At 47.4% G+C, this 18,900-nt stretch overlaps 1 protein-coding gene and 5 non-coding genes across 6 annotated transcripts; 5 read left to right on the top strand and 1 right to left on the bottom strand.

Moving 5' to 3' along the window:
- Positions 1-1,393: 1,393 nt before the first annotated feature.
- TRNAA-UGC lies at positions 1,394-1,465 on the bottom strand. Its single transcript has one exon. It is a non-coding gene; the product is annotated as a tRNA-Ala (tRNA).
- Positions 1,466-1,588: 123 nt separating this feature from the next.
- Positions 1,589-1,660, top strand: TRNAD-GUC. The gene has a single exon. It is a non-coding gene; the product is annotated as a tRNA-Asp (tRNA).
- A 6,639-nt stretch (positions 1,661-8,299) lies between these two features.
- TRNAF-GAA lies at positions 8,300-8,372 on the top strand. The gene has a single exon. It is a non-coding gene; the product is annotated as a tRNA-Phe (tRNA).
- A 490-nt stretch (positions 8,373-8,862) lies between these two features.
- Positions 8,863-8,934, top strand: TRNAD-GUC. Its single transcript has one exon. It is a non-coding gene; the product is annotated as a tRNA-Asp (tRNA).
- A 309-nt stretch (positions 8,935-9,243) lies between these two features.
- On the top strand, positions 9,244-9,315 carry TRNAA-UGC. Its single transcript has one exon. It is a non-coding gene; the product is annotated as a tRNA-Ala (tRNA).
- Positions 9,316-13,421: 4,106 nt separating this feature from the next.
- UBB (ubiquitin B) lies at positions 13,422-15,087 on the top strand. The gene is made up of 2 exons (XM_038373984.2): positions 13,422-13,577; positions 14,330-15,087. The coding sequence occupies exon 2, from the start codon at positions 14,333-14,335 to the stop codon at positions 15,020-15,022; it is 690 nt and encodes a 229-aa protein (XP_038229912.1). The 5' UTR covers positions 13,422-13,577; positions 14,330-14,332; the 3' UTR covers positions 15,023-15,087.
- Positions 15,088-18,900: the final 3,813 nt, after the last annotated feature.

Raw genomic sequence — 18,900 nt, forward strand, 5'->3', positions numbered from 1 at the left:
TTTTGAAAAGGAATATAGGGCAAGGGGGGGATGCCTTAGATTATTTTACAGATATAATCTTTAATATAAAAAATGAGCCTGATTTAAAGTGTTATAAAAAGGTATCATGATTTGCTTGCATAGGCAAGTCAGCATCCCACACTAAACCAGAGATGTATTTAAATGTGGAAAAAGCTGATGCAGCTTTGTTTGGGGTCTGACTGTTCAGTGTGTATCTCTAGAAACGTGGTGAGCCATTGTGTATAAAATAGGTGGTTTTTATCCTTAGTAGAGACCATGGACCTGCAGTTATTGAAATATGGCCATAAATAGCTATTTGAAACTGTTTATACGTTGTAAAAAAAAATGTAAAAATTGTTTATATTTTAAAAGGGGATTTTGTGAATTAAAACTATTGTCTATTTCTTTTATATCTGCTGGCTAATTTTTCCTGTTCTTTGTAACAGGTTTGCAGAGTGCTAGACATGCCCTTATTAGGGATGTAAATACCATTTTAAAAGTTAACCATTTAAATTACTAAAAATTATTTCATTTAAACAGTTAACCTATTAAGTCGCTGGGGTTGAGGCTGCTTTTCCATACCCTCAATTCTGCCCCCATGGTCTGGCTGATCGATACCCTTCTGTATTCTGCAATGACCCTGACAGAATGCACCTTTGACAGACCCTCTGTCCTCGCCTTGGGAATTGAAAGGAAGCAGCAAGCATGCTTGGGAGGTGGCAAAGGACAGCCCTAGCACACCCTATGCACATTCGGATGAGACCTTTGGCCGCAAGGAACAGTTGTGCATTCTCTGGGTTAAACCACCAGTTAAACTTCCCTTTCCCTTCACCTACTGTTGCAAAGTTCCTTATTGCTAAATCCAGTGCTCAGGCCACATCAATTTGCCCTTGCTTAACCCTGTGTTACTTTAAAGCTAGTTCAAGGTTGAGGGCAGCAGTGGTCATGGGGGGGTAGAAATAACGCACCCCACACTTCCTCTACAGTTTGAACCCTACGGTTTGTATCTGATGAAGTGAGCGGTAGCTCACGAAAGCTTATGCTCAAATAAATTTGTTAGTCTCTAAGGTGCCACAAGTCCTCCTGTTCTTTTTGCGAATACAGACTAACACGGCTGCTACTCTGAACCCTAGGGGAGTGTCTCTTTTGCAGGACGACTACAGGGCGTTGATTTAAAACATTGCTGCGGCAGCGCGAACCAGGGATGGGGGGGATGGATTTTTTTTTTAAAGGCCCTGGGGGGCCTGCACCAGCGTGGGAACAGGCAGCCGCCCTTGTTGCCATGAGGTTGCAGCTGCTCCTCGTGCGCATTGCTTGGGGGGCTGAACCCCGGCAGAGGCAGTGGGCAAAACTCTGCAGCTGCCCTCCTCGGACCAGCCCAGGCCCCAAAAGGTGGAGATGCCGGGGATTGAACCCGGGGCCTCATACATGCAAAGCATGCGCTCTACCACTGAGCTACATCCCCTCAGTGGCTGAAGGCCTGTTAACACGAGTTACATGGATGCACCCGGCTGCGCTCCTCGGGCACAAGCGCTGCTAAGCAGGTTCCGATATATCACAGCTTGCGGGGAAAACGCTTCCAAGTGCATCCTCGTTAGTATAGTGGTGAGTATCCCCGCCTGTCACGCGGGAGACCGGGGTTCGATTCCCCGACGGGGAGGCCGCACAGTTTTTCTTTTTTTTTTTTTTTTTTTTGCTTCCTTCCTCTTCTTTCAAGGGGAATTTTGGCTTTGAGGATGGGGAGGACAAAGCCAAACCCTTTGTGCAACCTGTCAGCATTGATGCAAGCCAGTCCTAGCACAGAAACACCTCGGGTCAAGCAACCTGCGCAACTGTGGCTTGTAAATTATTTTGCTTCCATAATATAGCTCTAAAAATGATGTCCTCCACCCCAGTCACACCAGAAATGGTGCCCTGCGGGGTGGGGGTCATTTATTGCAGAAGATATTATTGCAGGGACAGAGATGCAACTCCATTAAAGACAGAATCGTGCTGTAAAAAGCTTTGATGTGTGGATAATCTACAGGTCCCTGTCACCTAGATGAGAGAAATGGAAAGGATAGGAGTCCTGCAGCTGCTTTGAAGTCAATGGAGTAATAAAGGGGGGGGCAGAATGCACCTCTCTATTCACACCCCACATGCTATTGTAATAATCTTTGTACAAAATATGCCTTGTGAGGTATCATTTGAAAACTAATAACCCGATGGCCAGTAATGTCATGATGAAATATGTGTTGCGACATTATATGTACAGTTATGAACATAAGCTGAAATTGTGACTGACGCGTGTGTACCAGACAGGTCTGGGGAGTGGGTAAACCTGTTTCTGAAAGACAGAGAACAAGCTGACAACATTAGCCAGGTGTCATCAAAGCTGATGGACAATTACCTCTCAAGTGGCCATTCTTTGGCAAGGAACGGGGCAGGACCAAACAGATCTGCCTCTTAGCAAACAACAGCGTGGAACCTCTTTCACCACCAGACCCCTTGAGTCCAACCTCCCAGTGGAAATGAACTTTCTCCGTGGGTAGCCCTCAGGAAAATGCATTTCAAAGCATGACTTAACTATAAAAGTGAGGGGCAAAACCACCCCAAGTTAATCCCTCCCTATCCATCTCTTTCCATTTCACCTAAGAAGACAAAAGAAGCAGCCATTGGACTTTGGGCAAGATCCTGATCTGAAATTTGGTCAGCCCTGTTGCTCGGAGCATGGGGTAAGAATTTTATCTTGAACCAAGTCCAGCTTGTAACATTTTATTTCTCATGTAACCATTTCTGACTTTAACGCCTTATATTTGTACTCACTTAAAACCTGTCTCCTGGTAGTTAAATAAGCCTGTTTTGTTCTTTCATCAAAACTGTGAACTATGTGGGTAACTCCATTTAGGGTGGCACACTGTTGTATGTTGATCCCTTTAGAGGAGCAATGGACCTAATATATCTGGACTGCCCAGGAGAGGGATGGAAAGTGCAGAACACACGTTTTGGGGAAAATTCGAGACTGGGAATGTTTTGGGGTCACCTCACAAATAGGAACCAAGGCTGTTGCAAGACAGCCTGGTTGGTGGGACAGGCTGCTGGAGTCAGAGTTGCTGGACCAGGGCTGTGGCTATACACAGACACTCAGGGTGTGACCTGCATGCTGCTTGGCTGTTTGTGATTGGCCCAGGTGGGAGCTATAGCAGCAAAGCATTGTGAGGCAGCCCAGATTGCAGGGCAAGGGTGACACAACCCCTTACTGGTCCGGATTGCACCCCAGAATGTCAGAGGGGAATGGCCGCTCCGCTCTCTGACTGATTGAACTTTTACAAGTTTTTACAGTTTTGGAGCACTGTAAAGATGCACTGTCTGCGGCAGACCATCCCTGCTTAATCCCTGGGAGAAGGGAACCACCACACTAATTCTGCGTGAGCTGTAGCTCACGAAAGCTTATGCTCTAATAAATTTGTTAGTCTCTAAGGTGCCACAAGTACTCCTTTTCTTTTTACTAATTCTGCGTGCACTGTATTTTGTGTGTGTGTGTGTACTCTCCCCACAATTCTGTTTACCCATGTCAAATATCCCACAACACTTTGCAAAGCTGAAGTCAGCATTGGCATTTGAAAATAGGAAGCCAAGATACATGAATGGTGATTCCTGGCAGAGGTCAGGCTGTTCCTCTCCCTGCAACTGATTTGGAACGTAGTGTCCAAAACAGAGATAAGAAAAAAATCAGAACAATACAATAAGTTAAGGAAGGATTACAAATTGGTGGGTGTAAACAGTTTTGTAACTTATAACATCACCCTACAAATTGTACTAGATGAAACACGTATCTTTGAAACAGACCTTCTGTGTAAGGGGAACATGCTGCGAGATAAAAATTGCTTCCCGGAAGGAGGGTATGTATGTCTCCTTTTCATAGTGGATTGCTTTGGCTAAATTTGGATATTTGGTCTCTTGAACATTTTTCAGCATGAACCCGAATGTCGTCAAACAATTAGCTACACCTTTTGCTAGAAGGATACATGCATGGGAAGAAAAGCGGTGAAGGGGTCAGGATATGGGCCATGATACATATGTGGAGAGTGGTCCCAAGGTTGCCTTGGAAATCCTAATTGCGTTTCCTTGTTGTTGTGTATTTAGTCTCTCACTATCAGCGCCAGATTAACATGGCTGTTCATTGTTCAGAAGAGAAAAGCAACAGAGTATTTGTCTGTATGTGGCTAAATAAACACAGATTTGCAGGGCCGCCCCGATGGGGGGGGTGGGGAGGGCAATTTGCCCCGGGTCCCACAGGGGCCCCCATGAGAATATAGTATTCTATAGTATTGCAACTTTTTTTTATGGAAGGGCCAGTGGCGTAGCCAGGGGGAGCGACCACAAAAAAGGCACCACCCGCTGTGGCACTTTTACTCACCCAGTGGCGCTTTTACTGATGGGGCAGTGCGCAAGGTTTTCGGCGGCACTTTGGCGGCAGGTCCTTCAGTGCGGCCGAACACACCCGGAGCGAGCGAAGGACCCGCTGCTGAAATATCGCCGAAGACCCGGAGCGCCACTGGGTGACTAAAAATTAAAAAGGCGCTTAATTAATTAAAGGGCACCCAAAATTGCTTTGCCCCAGGCCCCCTGAATCCTCTGGGCGACCCTGCACATTTGACTAGTGTAAGAGGATTGCAAGATCCTGATTGGAGCTGAGCACCTGCACCGCTGTTTAGGCTTGACCTGGTCCAAATTGGAGTAAGTCTGGGAGTTTTGCCATTGACTTAAATGGGAGCAGGACAGGTCTATTGATGTCAGTGGGAGTTGCCTGTGTCCAGTACCTCTCAGAATCAAAGTAGATTTTCACACTCTAGGGCTCAGGTTAGAACACATGAAACACTGGAAACTGCAAGCATCAGAAAAACATTGAGGGCATTTTCGGATGCTATTTTAAGAGAAGGAGGATTCAGGTACTGTGCAAGAGGGACATGGGCAGGGTTGCAAGGATGTGAATCATATACACAGTAACCTGCATTCAACAAGTGCTAAAATTGGCAAGGAAAACTATGCTAACCAGTTCTGTTTCCTCTCATTCACAGCTTCCTTATTTCTTAACGATTTTTGTTTAAAAATATAACAGAGCTGCAGGCCTCACTGAAGCTTATGCATGTGCTACACTTCAAGTGTTAAACTGAAAGCATTTTTCAGTTATTTGAACACACACATACAATAATTGGATGCTTCCATTAAGTGTAAAAAACACGATTTTCATACTCAGACAAGTTGAACATGACCAAACTCTTTGAAGGAGATGAGCTCGCTCCTGTCCTTCAAAAACTCCTGAACACCCACTTGTTTCAGCTACACCACTAGCTACATTCAATCCTGCAGGCCATTCACGTTAGGAACATCTATTAAAAACTGTAGGCACTCTCTGCATGAGAATTTATAGTATCAGGCCCTTTGTTCTCTATTGCAAAAGTATCTTAAGTGATCTGGTCTCTATGAGTCTGGATTTATTGAATGGCACAGCTAACCAACAGTACAGACCCATGTTCACGTCCAGCCCTATATAAATAATAATAATAATAATTATTAATTATGTATTATTTATTATTATTAATAATAATAACTTTAAACAATTACTCCTCTGCATATACACAAAATACTCCTTTGGGCAGAAAACAAGAATTTCATCCATAACAACAGGTTTCAGAGTAGCAGCCGTGTTAATCTGTATCCGCAAAAAGAAAAGGAGGACATGTGGCACCTTAGAGACTAACAAATTTATTTGTACATAAGCTTTTGTGAGCTACAGTTCATGAAATAACAACATTATTTAGCAAATGTATGAACATGTCAAAGCAGGAGTATGTAATAAAATTGCCTCATCATCCATAAATATACAATCACTGGCCCCGCGCATGCTATAATATTTCATCAGTTAATATATTGTTTGTCATCTGATTACCTATGCCTTGTGTAACTGTCTCATTAGTGGGAATAATTAGAACAAGCAGAGCATGGAACATTGGATTCCTCATTAAAATGCCAACCTCTGCTGACTATTAAAATCACTCTGAAGTTACAAGGTGAGGTCATTATTTATGAAGATGAAGTACTAGCTTCTTTGAACAAAGTTCCCTAGAGAAAAACAATCATTAATGTTAAACAAGGTTTGCAACATTAGACCCTAATGCTGAAAAGACCAAGGGCTTGTCTAAACTGCAAAAATAGTCTACATAACTTATTTTGGCATACAGGTGCCATGCAGCAATTACATCACTTGTGTATATCTACATTTTGTTCCTTGTGTCACCAGTGTGTGTCCTCACCAGGTGCACTTGTATCAATTGTACTGCCAGTGTAGGGCATTGTGGGAAGGCTCTTGAAAGCTAGTAACAGTCATCATAAGCAACACAGTGTCTACACTTTGACACTGCATTGTCCTAACTACATTGAGCTTGCCTCTACACCACTCATGGAGATGGAGTTATTAAGTTGGTGTAGCTGGGCAGTTACATCGGGAGGAGTGAAGGGTATGTCTACACTTACCGTGGATCGATGCTGCGGCGATCGATCTTTCAGGGGGTCAATTTAGCAGGTCTCTTGAAGACTGCAGATCACTCTCCTGTTGACTCCAGTAACCACACAAACAAGAAGCATAAGGTAAGTCGACGGGAGAGTTTCTCCCATTGATCCAGCGTGGTGTAGACACCACAATAAGTCGTCCTAAGATATGTCGACTCCAGCTACATAATTCATGTAGATGGAGTTGCGTAACTTAGGTCGACTTAGCTCCATAGTGTAGACCAGGCCTAATTAGATTTCCATAGTTAGGTCGATGTAAGCTGCCTTATGTCAACCTAACTCGGTTGTGTAGACCAGACCTAACGCACATGTTTAATTTTGCACACTGTTATCTATTGATGTCAACAGGGCCAGTCCCAGTGGAAAAGGTAAGTTTCAGAGTAGCAGCCGTGTTAGTCTGTGTTCGCAAAAAGGAGTATTTGTGGCACCTTACAGACTAACAAATGTATTTGAGCATAAGCTTTCGTAAGCCACAGCTCACTTCATCGGATGCATTCCTAGAGACTAACAAATTTATTTGAGTATAAGCTTTTGTGAGCTACAGCTCACTTCATTGATGAAGTGAGCTGTAGCTCACGAAAGCTTATGCTCAAATAAATTTGTTAGTCTCTAAGGTGACACAAGTACTCCTTTTCTTTTTGGCAAAGTTAAGCGCATGTTCCAGTGCGTTCCTCAATCAGGACCACAGTGTGTAAAGTGAAACCTGTGTGTAAGTCTTTGCAGGATCAGGGCCATAATTCTTAGACTAGAGCTGCTAATGTAAAATGGCTTATGTCACGTTTGTACCTAAGCAGTTTGAGTTAAGTATGTTTCCCAAATTTTAAAATGTGTTCTAACTGTTCTTCTGACTGGGTCCAACCTTGTCCAGTCTGTTTCAAATTGCTCATCCTAGACTATTTTGGAGGACTGATAACCATTTCTGTTGGCATTTATCATTGTTCCATTGACTACTTACAATGATTTTGCCATTTACCTTTATGTTTTACAACCTGTGGAAAGAGAGACATGTTGTGTATTTAGGTATGACCTTCCCCCAGCCACCCCATGCATCCTGGACCCCAAAACCCATTGCTGTACTAGCAGAGGGGCTTCCGTGGATGCTACAGAGGTGGACCCGTCTTTCATCTTCACGGTTGTCCTAGATGCACCTGATCTCCACCCCAGCCTCTTGTGTTAGGGGAGGAGAACATAGGCCCCATTGCACCCAAACTACTGAATTTCTTTCTGGAACGTAATTATGAGTTTTTGATGGAACACAATGAAACAACCTGAAACAAAAGAACAACATTTGCACAGTGCAACAGAACATAACACGGTTAATGTGACAAATCAATATGCTAAAGCAGTTAATTAGGATTGCATTAATTATGAATAATAATAATCATTATTGAATTAATAATAGCAATATCCTTCACACCTGGTATCTTACTTGCTTTTTTATTGTGTAAAGGAAAGAAGCATTTAAAAACGGGTTTCAAGAATGAGACTGGAGTTGCTGCTGGAGTGAGGCGGGTGGTTGACCCTACCAAAAATGAGAAACAAACCAAAAAATCCTGGGTTTTTTTTTTTTTTCCACCAAATGCATCCGATGAAGTGAGCTGTAGCTCACGAAAGCTTATGCTCTAATAAATTTGTTAGTCTCTAAGGTGCCACAAGTACTCCTTTTTGCAAAAAATCCTGCTATGCGTTATGAACGGGTTCTCTACCGCAGGGTGGTGTTCACAAGCAGTCACACCTCCCATCACCCGCCGAAATAGCTCAGTTGGGAGAGCGTTAGACTGAAGATCTAAAGGTCCCTGGTTCGATCCCGGGTTTCGGCAGATAATTTTCCCCTTTTGTGGGGGGGCAAGGGCCGTCCATGCAGCTTGCCAGGCCCTCTGGGAGCTAACCCCAACCGGGCCTTTTCTTTGCGGGGGCGGCAGGGGTGATCGTTGCTTTTGCGGCGGTACTGGGCCTGCGGCAGCTCGGCAAGCCCGTTGCCTAACGAACCTCGGGCAGCAACCTCAGGGCTTCTGCAGGGGGCCTGGGCCTGTCAGCACGTGCAGCCGGGGGGGGTGTCTGCGGGGGGGGGATAGAGCCCGGCCAGCTCGCTCCTCTGGGATGCGGGGCCTCCCCGCGCCGAGCAGACCGCAGCAGAGCCGCTCCCCAGGCCCATTGCACGGCGCAGCCTGGAGCCGCGCGCGCCGCTTTGGCCCGGCGGGGGAGCACGCGCCGCTGCGGCCCGGCGGAACCAGGAGGCCCCGCCCCCGCCCGCTCCACCGGGGTGGGCGCTTCGAAGAGCCGCTTTGGGCAGGCGCCGCTCGCAGCCCGTCCTCGTTAGTATAGTGGTGAGTATCCCCGCCTGTCACGCGGGAGACCGGGGTTCGATTCCCCGACGGGGAGAGGCCGCCTCGCCTTTTGAGCTACCCGCTGGGCGAGCCTTTGGCTCTCCGCCTTCCCAGGCGGGGGCGGGGGGAGGAGCCGGGCAAGAGCCCCCCCCCCCGGGCTTGACGGGCTGTAGCGAGCTTCTCGCAGCGCCTCTCTTCTTGCTCCTCCCTTCCTTCCCCTGGCGCCGCCCTTCCCCCCCACGGCCGCAGAGCGGGGGGCCGTTGAAGCTGCGAGTGGAGCAATGAGGCGTGGGTGGCTGGGCGCGCGAAACGGCCTCGCCGGGCCAGAGTCTATCCCTGTCCCCGAGCCGCCTCCCGGCAGCGCGGGGATGTAGCTCAGTGGTAGAGCGCATGCTTTGCATGTATGAGGCCCCGGGTTCAATCCCCGGCATCTCCATCCTTTTCCTCACCCGCCTCCATTTTTTTAACAACGGCCGGTGGCCAAAGAGGAAAGCATCTCAAAAGTTTCAGAGTAGCAGCCGTGTTAGTCTGTATTCGCAAAAAGAAAAGGAGTACTTGTGGCACCTTAGAGACTAACAAATTTATTAGAGCATAAGCTTTCGTGAGCTACAGCTCACTTCATCGGATGCATTAGCTCACGAAAGCTTATGCTCTAATAAATTTGTTAGTCTCTAAGGTGCCACAAGTACTCCTCATCTCAAAAGAGCTCTCCGGCCTGGAGACGCCATGCAAAGATGCGACAGGGGATCTGCATTACACGCTGCCCCTCTCTGCAGAGGAAGCAGGACTGCAAGCTGCCGAAAGTCCCACCCGCCCCATGGGGCCACCCCGAGCTCACCCAGCCAAGCGCGTCACTACCCAGCTACACGCTCTGCCCCGCAGAAGCGTCTGTCCTATCTCGGGGACTCACTTTCTGCCCCGCCACCCCCCCCCCAAACACGATGCAGTTGTGCGGTGGTCTGGAAGCCTACGTTCCCCGTCCACGAAGCGGGTATTCGCCCACGAAAGCTTATGCTCCTGTAGGTCCGTTAGTCGATAAGGTGCCACGGGACTCTTTGCCACCGTTTTTGGTGCTCCGGACCGGCATGAATATACAAATTGCATATATTTAAAAAGCGATAAAATGATGTTTCTAGCAACATGGTAAGAATAGGTCTTGTATACTATTTATTGTTGTTCTTCATAATTGTATTGAGCCAAAAGTGCTTTACGGACAAGCCTGAAGACAAGTTTCTTGCAGTAAATGGTTTACAATCTTAGTACCAATTCAGGAAAGCATCCCAAAGTACACATTTAAGTGCTTTTCTGAATCAGGGTTTAAGGTCTCAGGCCTGCAATCTGAACTTCTAGTGCAAGCCTCTGCACCAGTGGGGCACCCCATAGATCTAAGTGCAGGAGTCAACCTTCAGGGGGAAATTCACCCACAGTGCCAGGCACTAGGCCAGGGGTGGGCAAACTGTGGGCCGGAGCCATTTTAAGTCAGCCCCCAAGCTCCCGCTGGGGAGCAGAGTCTGGGGGTTACCCTGCTCCGGTGCTCCCGCTGGGGCATCGGGTGAGGGACTGCACCATGTGGCTCGACCCGGCTTCAATGCTCCAGCCAGGGCGCTGGGTCAGGGGCCACACCACGTGTAGGAGCCAGAGAAGGGACATGCCACTGCTTTCAGGAGCCGCTTAAGGGTAAGCGCCAGTCAGAGCCTGCACCCCTGAGCCTCTCCCCACGCCCCAACCCCCTGCCCCAGCCCTCATCCTCTTCCCGCTCTCCAAACCCCTCGATCCCAGGACGGAGCACTCTCCTGCACCCCAAACCTCTCATCCCCAGCCCCACCCCAGAGCCCACATCCCCAGCCAGAACCTGCACCCCTTCCTCCACCCCCGCCCCAGCCCTGATCCCCCTCCCACCGTCCAAACCAGGACGGGCTTGAGGCACCAACAAACCAAGCACATGCTTGGGCAGCACAATTCCAGGAGCAGCATTCTGGATGGGTTTTTTTGTTGTTTTTTGCTTCGGCAGTTGCACTCTTGGAGGTTTGGGTTTTTTTTTGCTTGGGGTGGCAAAAAACCTAGAGCCGATCCTGCTCCAAACCCCTCAGTCCCAGCCCAGAGCACCCTCCTACACCCCAAACTCCTCATTCCAGCCCCACCCCAGAGTTTGCACCGCCAACCAGAGCCCTCATCCCACCCCCTGGGCCTCAACCCCAATTTTGCAAAAAGAAAAGGAGGACTTGTGGCACCTTAGAGACTAACAAATTTATTTGAGCATAAGCTTTTGTGAGCTACAGCTCACTTCATCGGATGCACCGATGAAGTGAGCTGTAGCTCACGAAAGCTTATGCTCTAATAAATTTGTTGGTCTCTAAGGTGCCTCAAGTACTCCTTTTCTTTTTGCGAATACAGACTAACACGGCTGCTACTCTGAACCCCAATTTTGTGAGCATTCATGACCCGCCACACAATTTCTATTCCCTGATGTGGCCCTCAGGCCAAAAAGTTTGCCCATCCCTGCACTAGACCCTACACCACTAATGTAGATAGATGGCACATAGGGCATGAAAATTAGGCAGGTACCCATATCTATCTAATTATGCTGTGAAACTCCATCTTGTAGCAAAATAGGTTGTTCTTCAGTTTTTAGAGTTGATCATTTTCAAATCAGTCCTGCCTAAATGCACACCAGATAACTAACAGAATAAGCCTAACATCCCTGCTTATTTTCAGGCTAGATGATTCACCTTCTACAGCTGAGCTTCTGTTCAAAGTCTTTTATGTTTCTATAATTAAGAATGCACACAATGCAACCTCTTCCCTACAAGTCCAAGCCTACTTAGATCAGAAACTAAGGGACCTTTGCTTCAACTAAGCCAACTAGATGTCTGGACTGTTTTTATTTTAAAACCTATTATGATATTATTGAGTAAATGTTAATACAGAAGGAGCTTACAACCCATTTACAGGCTGATATAAATCCCCAAAGAGAAACCCCTCCCCCTCCTGTAAATTCTATGGGTGCCATGTGAATGTAAGCCTGAACCAATCAGGTAGCTGTTGCTGGGTTTCAGGTCTTTTTCAATTGGTTTTCAGCACTCCTTGTTCTGTGTGTGAACGCTTAGGCAGCTGTATCTTTTGGGTACATGCAAAGGAAGGATTTTATAGGTGGAATGAACTAAATACCATCAGAATGAATCATGCAAACAAAGCCTATTTTGTTATGGCCTTGTTGCAGCGCTGTATACTTTGACTGAATGGCTCGCAAGGTTCATTTTGGGGAACTCCAGACAAACTCTTCTGTGGATGACTCATTACAAAACCTAATTTTACCATACTAATTTTCCCCTACTGTTACTCACTGTCTTCTTGTCAACTGTTTGAAATGGTTTCAGAGTAGCAGCCGTGTTAGTCTGTATTCACAAAAAGAAAAGGAGTTCTTGTGGCACCTTAGAGACTAACAAATTTATTAGAGCATAAGCTTTCGTGAGCTACAGCTCACTTCAGTAGCTCACGAAAGCTTATGCTCTAATAAATTTGTTAGTCTCTAAGGTGCCACAAGTACTCCTTTTCTTTTTGTTTGAAATGGGCCACCCTCATTACCACTACAAAAGTGATTTTTCCTCCCTTGGTATTCTACTGTTAATTGAATTGTCTTGTTAGACTGACTCCTCCCCCCCACCTGGTAAGGCAACTCCCATCTCTTCATGTACAATGTATAAATATACCTGCTATTGTATTTTCCACTCCATGCATCTGATGAAGTGGGTTCTAGCCCATGAAAGCTTATGCCCAAATAAATGTGTTAGTCTCTAAAGTGCCACAAGGACTCCTCATTGTTTTTGCTAATACAGACTAACATGGCTATCATTCTGAAACCATTTTTCCACCTGGTCTTCCTCACATTTCCAAGGCTTTGATCTTCCTCCCTATATGTCAGTCACCATCCGCCATTCTGCATCTCCTACTCTGCTTTGTGTTTCAGGCCCCCTTTGACCTCAGGGTCAGGATCCCAGAGGAAGAAGAATAGAAGTATTATCAGATGAAACTAGAATGCACGATGCTTCAGGTTTATTTTGTTTTATGTTGTCTGCCCTTTTTTCCACATTCATTTTCATGTAGAGATTTGCAATGACCCAGACACACAGAAGAAAACACACAGCTCACACAATGAGACACACAGCCCCAACTCACAATCTAGGGTGACCAGCTGTCCCGATTTCATAGGGACAGCCCCGATTTTTGGGTCTTTTTCTTATATAGGCTCCTATTACCCTCCACCCCCGTCCAGATTTTTCACATTTGATGTCTGGTCACCCTATCACAGTCACACACAGGGACGTGTCCCCCGGGTCTATTCCCTGCTCAGGGAACCAGGCTGAGCTGAGACCCCGTTCTAGGCAGGGGAAGCTCCAGTCCGGGTTTTACCCCACGCTCCATCTGCCGTTCCTTGGCCCTTGCCGTCATCAGGTCATCTCACACACTGAGCAGCCGGCTGATTCCTCCGCACTGCCGACCTGAACTCGCCCCGCCCCCATGCGGGGTCCACGCGCCAATATGCAGGGAGTCGAGCTAGTCCCCCGCGGAGGGATCTCAGCTAGGGGTGGAAGAGACTATATAAGGGCCCGCACCAGCGTCCTCACGCAGTTATAGCCTCTTGACTCCACCTGAGTTGGTGTTTTTCCTTTGCTGTCTGTCGGGAGCGCCGTCCTTGCGGTGAGTGGGGAACGGGCCTGGCTCGCTGTTGGGCTTCGGGCGAGTTCGGCCCGAGAGAAAAGCAGGTCGGAAGCTGTGCGGAGAGCCCCGCCCGGTGGCTACGGGGGGTATATGGCCCGGGCCGTCGCGGATATGGGGGGGGGAGGGTTGGTGCCGAACGTGAGGCGCCTGGCGTTGAGCGGGCGGGGCGCGGCGCGGAGGCCGCCCTCTGCGGCCACCGGCATGTGTGGGGGGGGGGGCTGTGCCGCGGCGGGGGGGGGGGGGACGTAGGGAGCGCGGCCTGAGGGAAGCGGCTCCCCGCTTGAAGGGGGGGACTAGAGTCGGGCCGGGGCTAAAATGGCGGTGAGGGCGCGCGCGCGCGCGAGGCCCCGCCCCTGCGTGGCCGCGGGCTGCCCCGTGCCGCTGACGCCGGCCTGGGGGCGGGGTTAGGGGCTGGGCCTGCCGGCGCGCTGCCTTGGCACGGGCTGGCCCGTTGCCTTGCTGCTGACGCAGTGGCCCTGGGGCAGTGGCGTTATCTCGGTGTCAACTCCCTGGAGCAGGGCCCTGGAGTGAGCTTTGGGAGGAGGAAGTAGCCTACATGGGGGGGGGGGGAGCTGCAATTGAAGGGGTGTACTGGTGTCAAAAGCTCTCTATGCCGCTTGATGATTAAGCGAAAGGGTAAATCCATACTTTTCTGACTTCTTGTGATGTAACATTAGTATGTTGGAGTCCAAAAAGGCACTTATGCTTCAATAGCTTCTATTTTTGTACAGAAAATGCAGATCTTTGTGAAAACCTTGACGGGCAAAACCATCACCCTAGAGGTGGAGCCCAGTGACACCATTGAGAATGTCAAGGCCAAAATCCAAGACAAAGAAGGCATTCCTCCGGATCAGCAGAGGTTGATCTTTGCCGGAAAGCAGCTGGAAGACGGACGTACTCTGTCCGACTACAATATCCAGAAAGAATCCACCCTGCACTTGGTTCTGCGCCTGAGAGGTGGTATGCAGATCTTTGTGAAAACCTTGACGGGCAAAACCATCACCCTAGAGGTGGAGCCCAGTGACACCATTGAGAACGTCAAGGCCAAAATCCAAGACAAAGAAGGCATTCCTCCAGATCAGCAGAGGTTGATCTTTGCTGGAAAGCAGCTGGAAGACGGACGTACTCTGTCCGACTACAATATCCAGAAAGAATCCACCCTGCACTTAGTTCTGCGCCTGAGAGGTGGTATGCAGATCTTTGTGAAAACCTTGACGGGCAAAACCATCACCCTAGAGGTGGAGCCCAGTGACACCATTGAGAATGTCAAGGCCAAAATCCAAGACAAAGAAGGCATTCCTCCGGATCAGCAGAGGTTGATCTTTGCTGGAAAGCAGCTGGAAGACGGACGTACTCTGTCCGACTACAATATCCAGAAAGAATCCACCCTGCACTTGGTCCTGCGTTTAAGGGGCGGTAACTGAACTTGCTCCTGCTAGCATCTGAATAAAAATTTCACTGCACCTTGTTCCAATAAAGCTTGCATTCAGAAGTTCTGTGTCTGTTCCTTTCTAATGTAAAGGTGCACTCATTTAGTCAGACTTGATTCAGTGAGCTAGAATTATATAATGACACAGCTGGTAAATTTTTTTTATTCCATTACTCCAACTGTAAAAGCTTGTCTGCTGTTGATAAAGGTGGTAAAAGTGACCAAGTCAAAGGTACATCTGAGATGTCTGGAATCTAGTTTCTTGTGGCTGAGCTTTATCAGTTACTAGAGTGTGACTAACCTTTTAAAGGTTGCTATTCAAGAATAAAAAACAGCTTGTCTGCATTTAAAAAAAAAAAATTAAACCTAGTTAAAATTGTTAAAATTAAAATCAGGTGAGACCACCTTACCCCTACAGCATGCTGGGAAGGAATCTATTTTAATAGCTGTAACAAGTTGGGCACATGTCAAGTAGGCATTAAGCATATTGTGTAGAGCAGTGTTTCAGTCCATGGGTCGCGACCTGTAAGGTGCTAGGTTGCTTTGTTCTGGTCAGCACTGCCAACCGGGACATTAAAAGTGTCGGTGCATCCCAGCTAAGGCAGGCTAGTGCCTACCTTTTCTGACACTGTGCTGTGCCCTGGAAGGGGCCAGCAGCAGTCCGGCTTTTAGGCAGGGGGGGCCCACAGGGCTGTGTGCTGCCCCCACCCTGAGCACTGGCTCCACACTTGGGCCAATGGGAACTTGGGGAGGGGGGCACGGGCAGGCAACAGTGCCTGTGGGTGAGTCGCATGGAGCTGCTTGCATGCTTCCACCTAGAGCCAGACCTGCTGCTGGATGCTTCTGGAGTGCGGCACGGTCCACTGTGCACCCCGGGCTGCACCGCTGAGCTGCTAGAGGTAAGTCTGTGCCTGAGGCCCCAAACCTAGCGCCCCTCCTGCATCCCAAATCTCCCAGCCCAGAGCCCTTATTCCCTTCTGAGCCCCACCATACTGAGACCCTTCCTACATCCTGAACCCCTTATTCCCAGCCCCACCCTGTACTCGGCCCCTCGCACACTCCAAAACCCTCATCCCCAGCTCTGTTGGGTCACTGGCATCAACAGTTTTCTTCAACTGGGTCCCCAGAAGAGAAGTTTGAAAACCGCTGGTATGGAGTACACTGTAGCTAAGGCCTCAAGTCTAGTGTAAACATCTTGCTGCTACGTTTAGCAATAATCTTACAGCAATGAAAGATGAAGATGCTTGATATCTTCCCCCTGCCAAATAAATGGTGGGGGGGGGGGCAGGGAGGAAGAGAACTTGAACTACATTAAAATTTCCACAATGCTATCTGCATTTCTAATACAATGCAGTGTGTTCTAATGCAACACCCTGGTTTGAAATAGTGAATTAAACTGAGCAGTAGTTTTGTCTCCATTTCTAGCGCTGTGCTGCTGCTGAAAACCCATGGAACTAGAATGGAGTTCAAGGAGTTGGTGGTAATTGGAAACATTCTGAGAGATCCAACCTAGTCCTAAGTGATCTGTCCCAGCATGGATGGGATCTTCTAATTAGAGATGGAAAAACAGCAGAAGTCTCAAATGCCCCTTCTCGAAATTCTTTGATTGTTAGTAGGGACAAACTTGTATGGAACATTGTGAATGTTATGGAACCCTATTTTCTGTTTGTGTAATCTACTGGTAGAGCAGAGTAATGCATCACATCAAATACACAGTTGCTTAATGAGATTATGGTGACTATGCTGTTTCCTGTTCCTTGTCTGTGCAGTAGTCAAGCCCTGCTGTTCAGACTGCAATCAAAAGTCCCTGAGGCCTTCAAGGAGATAGCAGGGAAGCTGCATTGGTAGTTCAACATGGGGTGATCCCTTCTGAGACGGTGCTGACGGTGGTGCTAGGAGGATGCTGGAGAACTGTATATTTTGAATAAATGTGTAACAAGTTGTGACCACTGGGAACAAAATTCTTGCGGGAAACTTTGGAAAGGTGTTAGGCCAGGCCCTCTTCAGCCTACATAAAGTCACTAGGCAATTTCAAATATTTTTTCCCAACTCCTGTCCTAGGGGAGCACAGGGTGTGGGTGCCATTCTACTTCAAAGCAGTGATTTCTAATTGAGTACCTCTGATGTAATTCAGATTACTTGTATGATAAACTAATGTATTATAGTGCTATGAACATAAAGCACTATTTAAAAACTAAGAATCAGGATAGACTGATTTAAATCCACTTTAATAAACTTTTCCATTTGAATTTCAATTATTTTCTAAAGAGAGGTGCATTCTCATTGCTTAATATAAACATTAGAACATGCTGATTTGAAACCAGCTAGAGCCTTTACACTAGATTTTTTGGTACCTATTTTTGTTTCCTGGGAGGGAACGCTATATATAAATTAAGTAACTACATAGCTTAATATTTTTGCATTCTTAATTGTTTTCAGTATTTTAGAAAATGGTGAATGAGTCATTGTTTACTAATTTTTTCCTCATGATTTGGGGTAACTGGAATTTAAACACACAACATAACATTTATTATTGAACAAAAGCCCTTAAGACAGTACATGACTGAAGTGGCCAGCTGTACTGACATAACTCCACCTCCGTGAGAGGCATAGCGCTTATGTCAATGTAGTTAGGATGATGCAGTATGTGTGTAGACTGTGCTACTTAAATCACCTGTTAAATGGGGCTGACAGCTGGAGCCCTCGCTTGACTCCCAAAGCTGACAGCCCAAACTCACTCAGGTGCTGGGTTGGCAGCTGTGAGACCTGCCTGGGTGCTGACAGCCCAAGTTGTTAGCCAGAAATGAGGCTGACAGCTTGGGGGAGGCCGGGGCAGCTGTGAGCCCCAGGCTCCAGCTGCCAGTGTCCTCTGAAGTGTACCTCACTTCAGTCTGTGGAAGTGTAGCTGGTGAGGACGTGCACTCCTGATAGAAGAAGCAAGTGTGGAAATGAGCCGTTGCTTTAATGACTGCAGTGGCTGTCTGTCGACTTAATTTTGTAATGTCCACAAGCCTAAAGTGTCACGTTCTGGATTTAGCCGAAGCTGGTGGTGATGTCGTCTGAGCCCCCCTATCTGGCCTCATATGGTTAGACCATTGTTCGAGATCAGGCTGATGAAGGCCCAGTGGTATCATGGTGGGTTCCAGGTAACGGGTGGCAGCTATCCTGCAAGTAAAGCTTGCAGCTTTTGGCCCCGTGGCTCCTTTGAATGGCTACAAAGAGACTAGCTTCATCCCATGAACATTAACCTACTGAAACACTTTTCAGTGATATCAGCTGTAAGCATTTCCTCCCATTTCTAGAATCTTTCAGCTCACTGTCATATCAGCATGTGGTTTCACTAGGAGCCTTGACAAAGATCACTTATAGTTTAACTTTGAACCAGTTTGCCTTCACCTGTTGCTGACTTACATAAACAATTTTCTAGAACAGTCTGAACTGGACTTTTGTTAGGTTGGCCGATTTAGAATATAGGGCTCTGCATAACTGGACCCAATTCTATGGTCCTTATTAGGTAAAACTCCAACTGGAACCAACCAATAGTTGTTTTGCCTCAGTATAGACCTCAAAATTGAGCCGATAATTATTACACAGTTGATTTTTAGTCATCCCCATTCCATCTGTCTCTCCCTTCCCTATCTTCCCTCACCCCGCTTATTCCCAATCCTGGTCTCTTTCCCTGGGCTTCTCATCCAAGTTCAGTCTTGCCACTCCCTGGTTCCTTGTCCCAGAAGGCTCTACTGAGCATGTGCAAACACATTTTTCAAATGCTTATTACTTGGCAAAATTTGGGTGGATTTCCCAAGGACAGCAAAAGGCACATCTCTGACCCAAAGGCCATCCTCATCATATATCAAGTTCTTGCTCCAAAGC

This window comes from Dermochelys coriacea, chromosome 15 (assembly GCF_009764565.3).
Source record: "Dermochelys coriacea isolate rDerCor1 chromosome 15, rDerCor1.pri.v4, whole genome shotgun sequence".
NCBI lineage: Eukaryota > Metazoa > Chordata > Testudines > Dermochelyidae > Dermochelys > Dermochelys coriacea.

Excerpts from the sequence above, each read along its gene's own strand:
- UBB (XM_038373984.2), top strand. The coding sequence starts at position 14,333 with ATGCAGATCTTTGTGAAAACCTTGACGGGCAAAACCATCACCCTAGAG.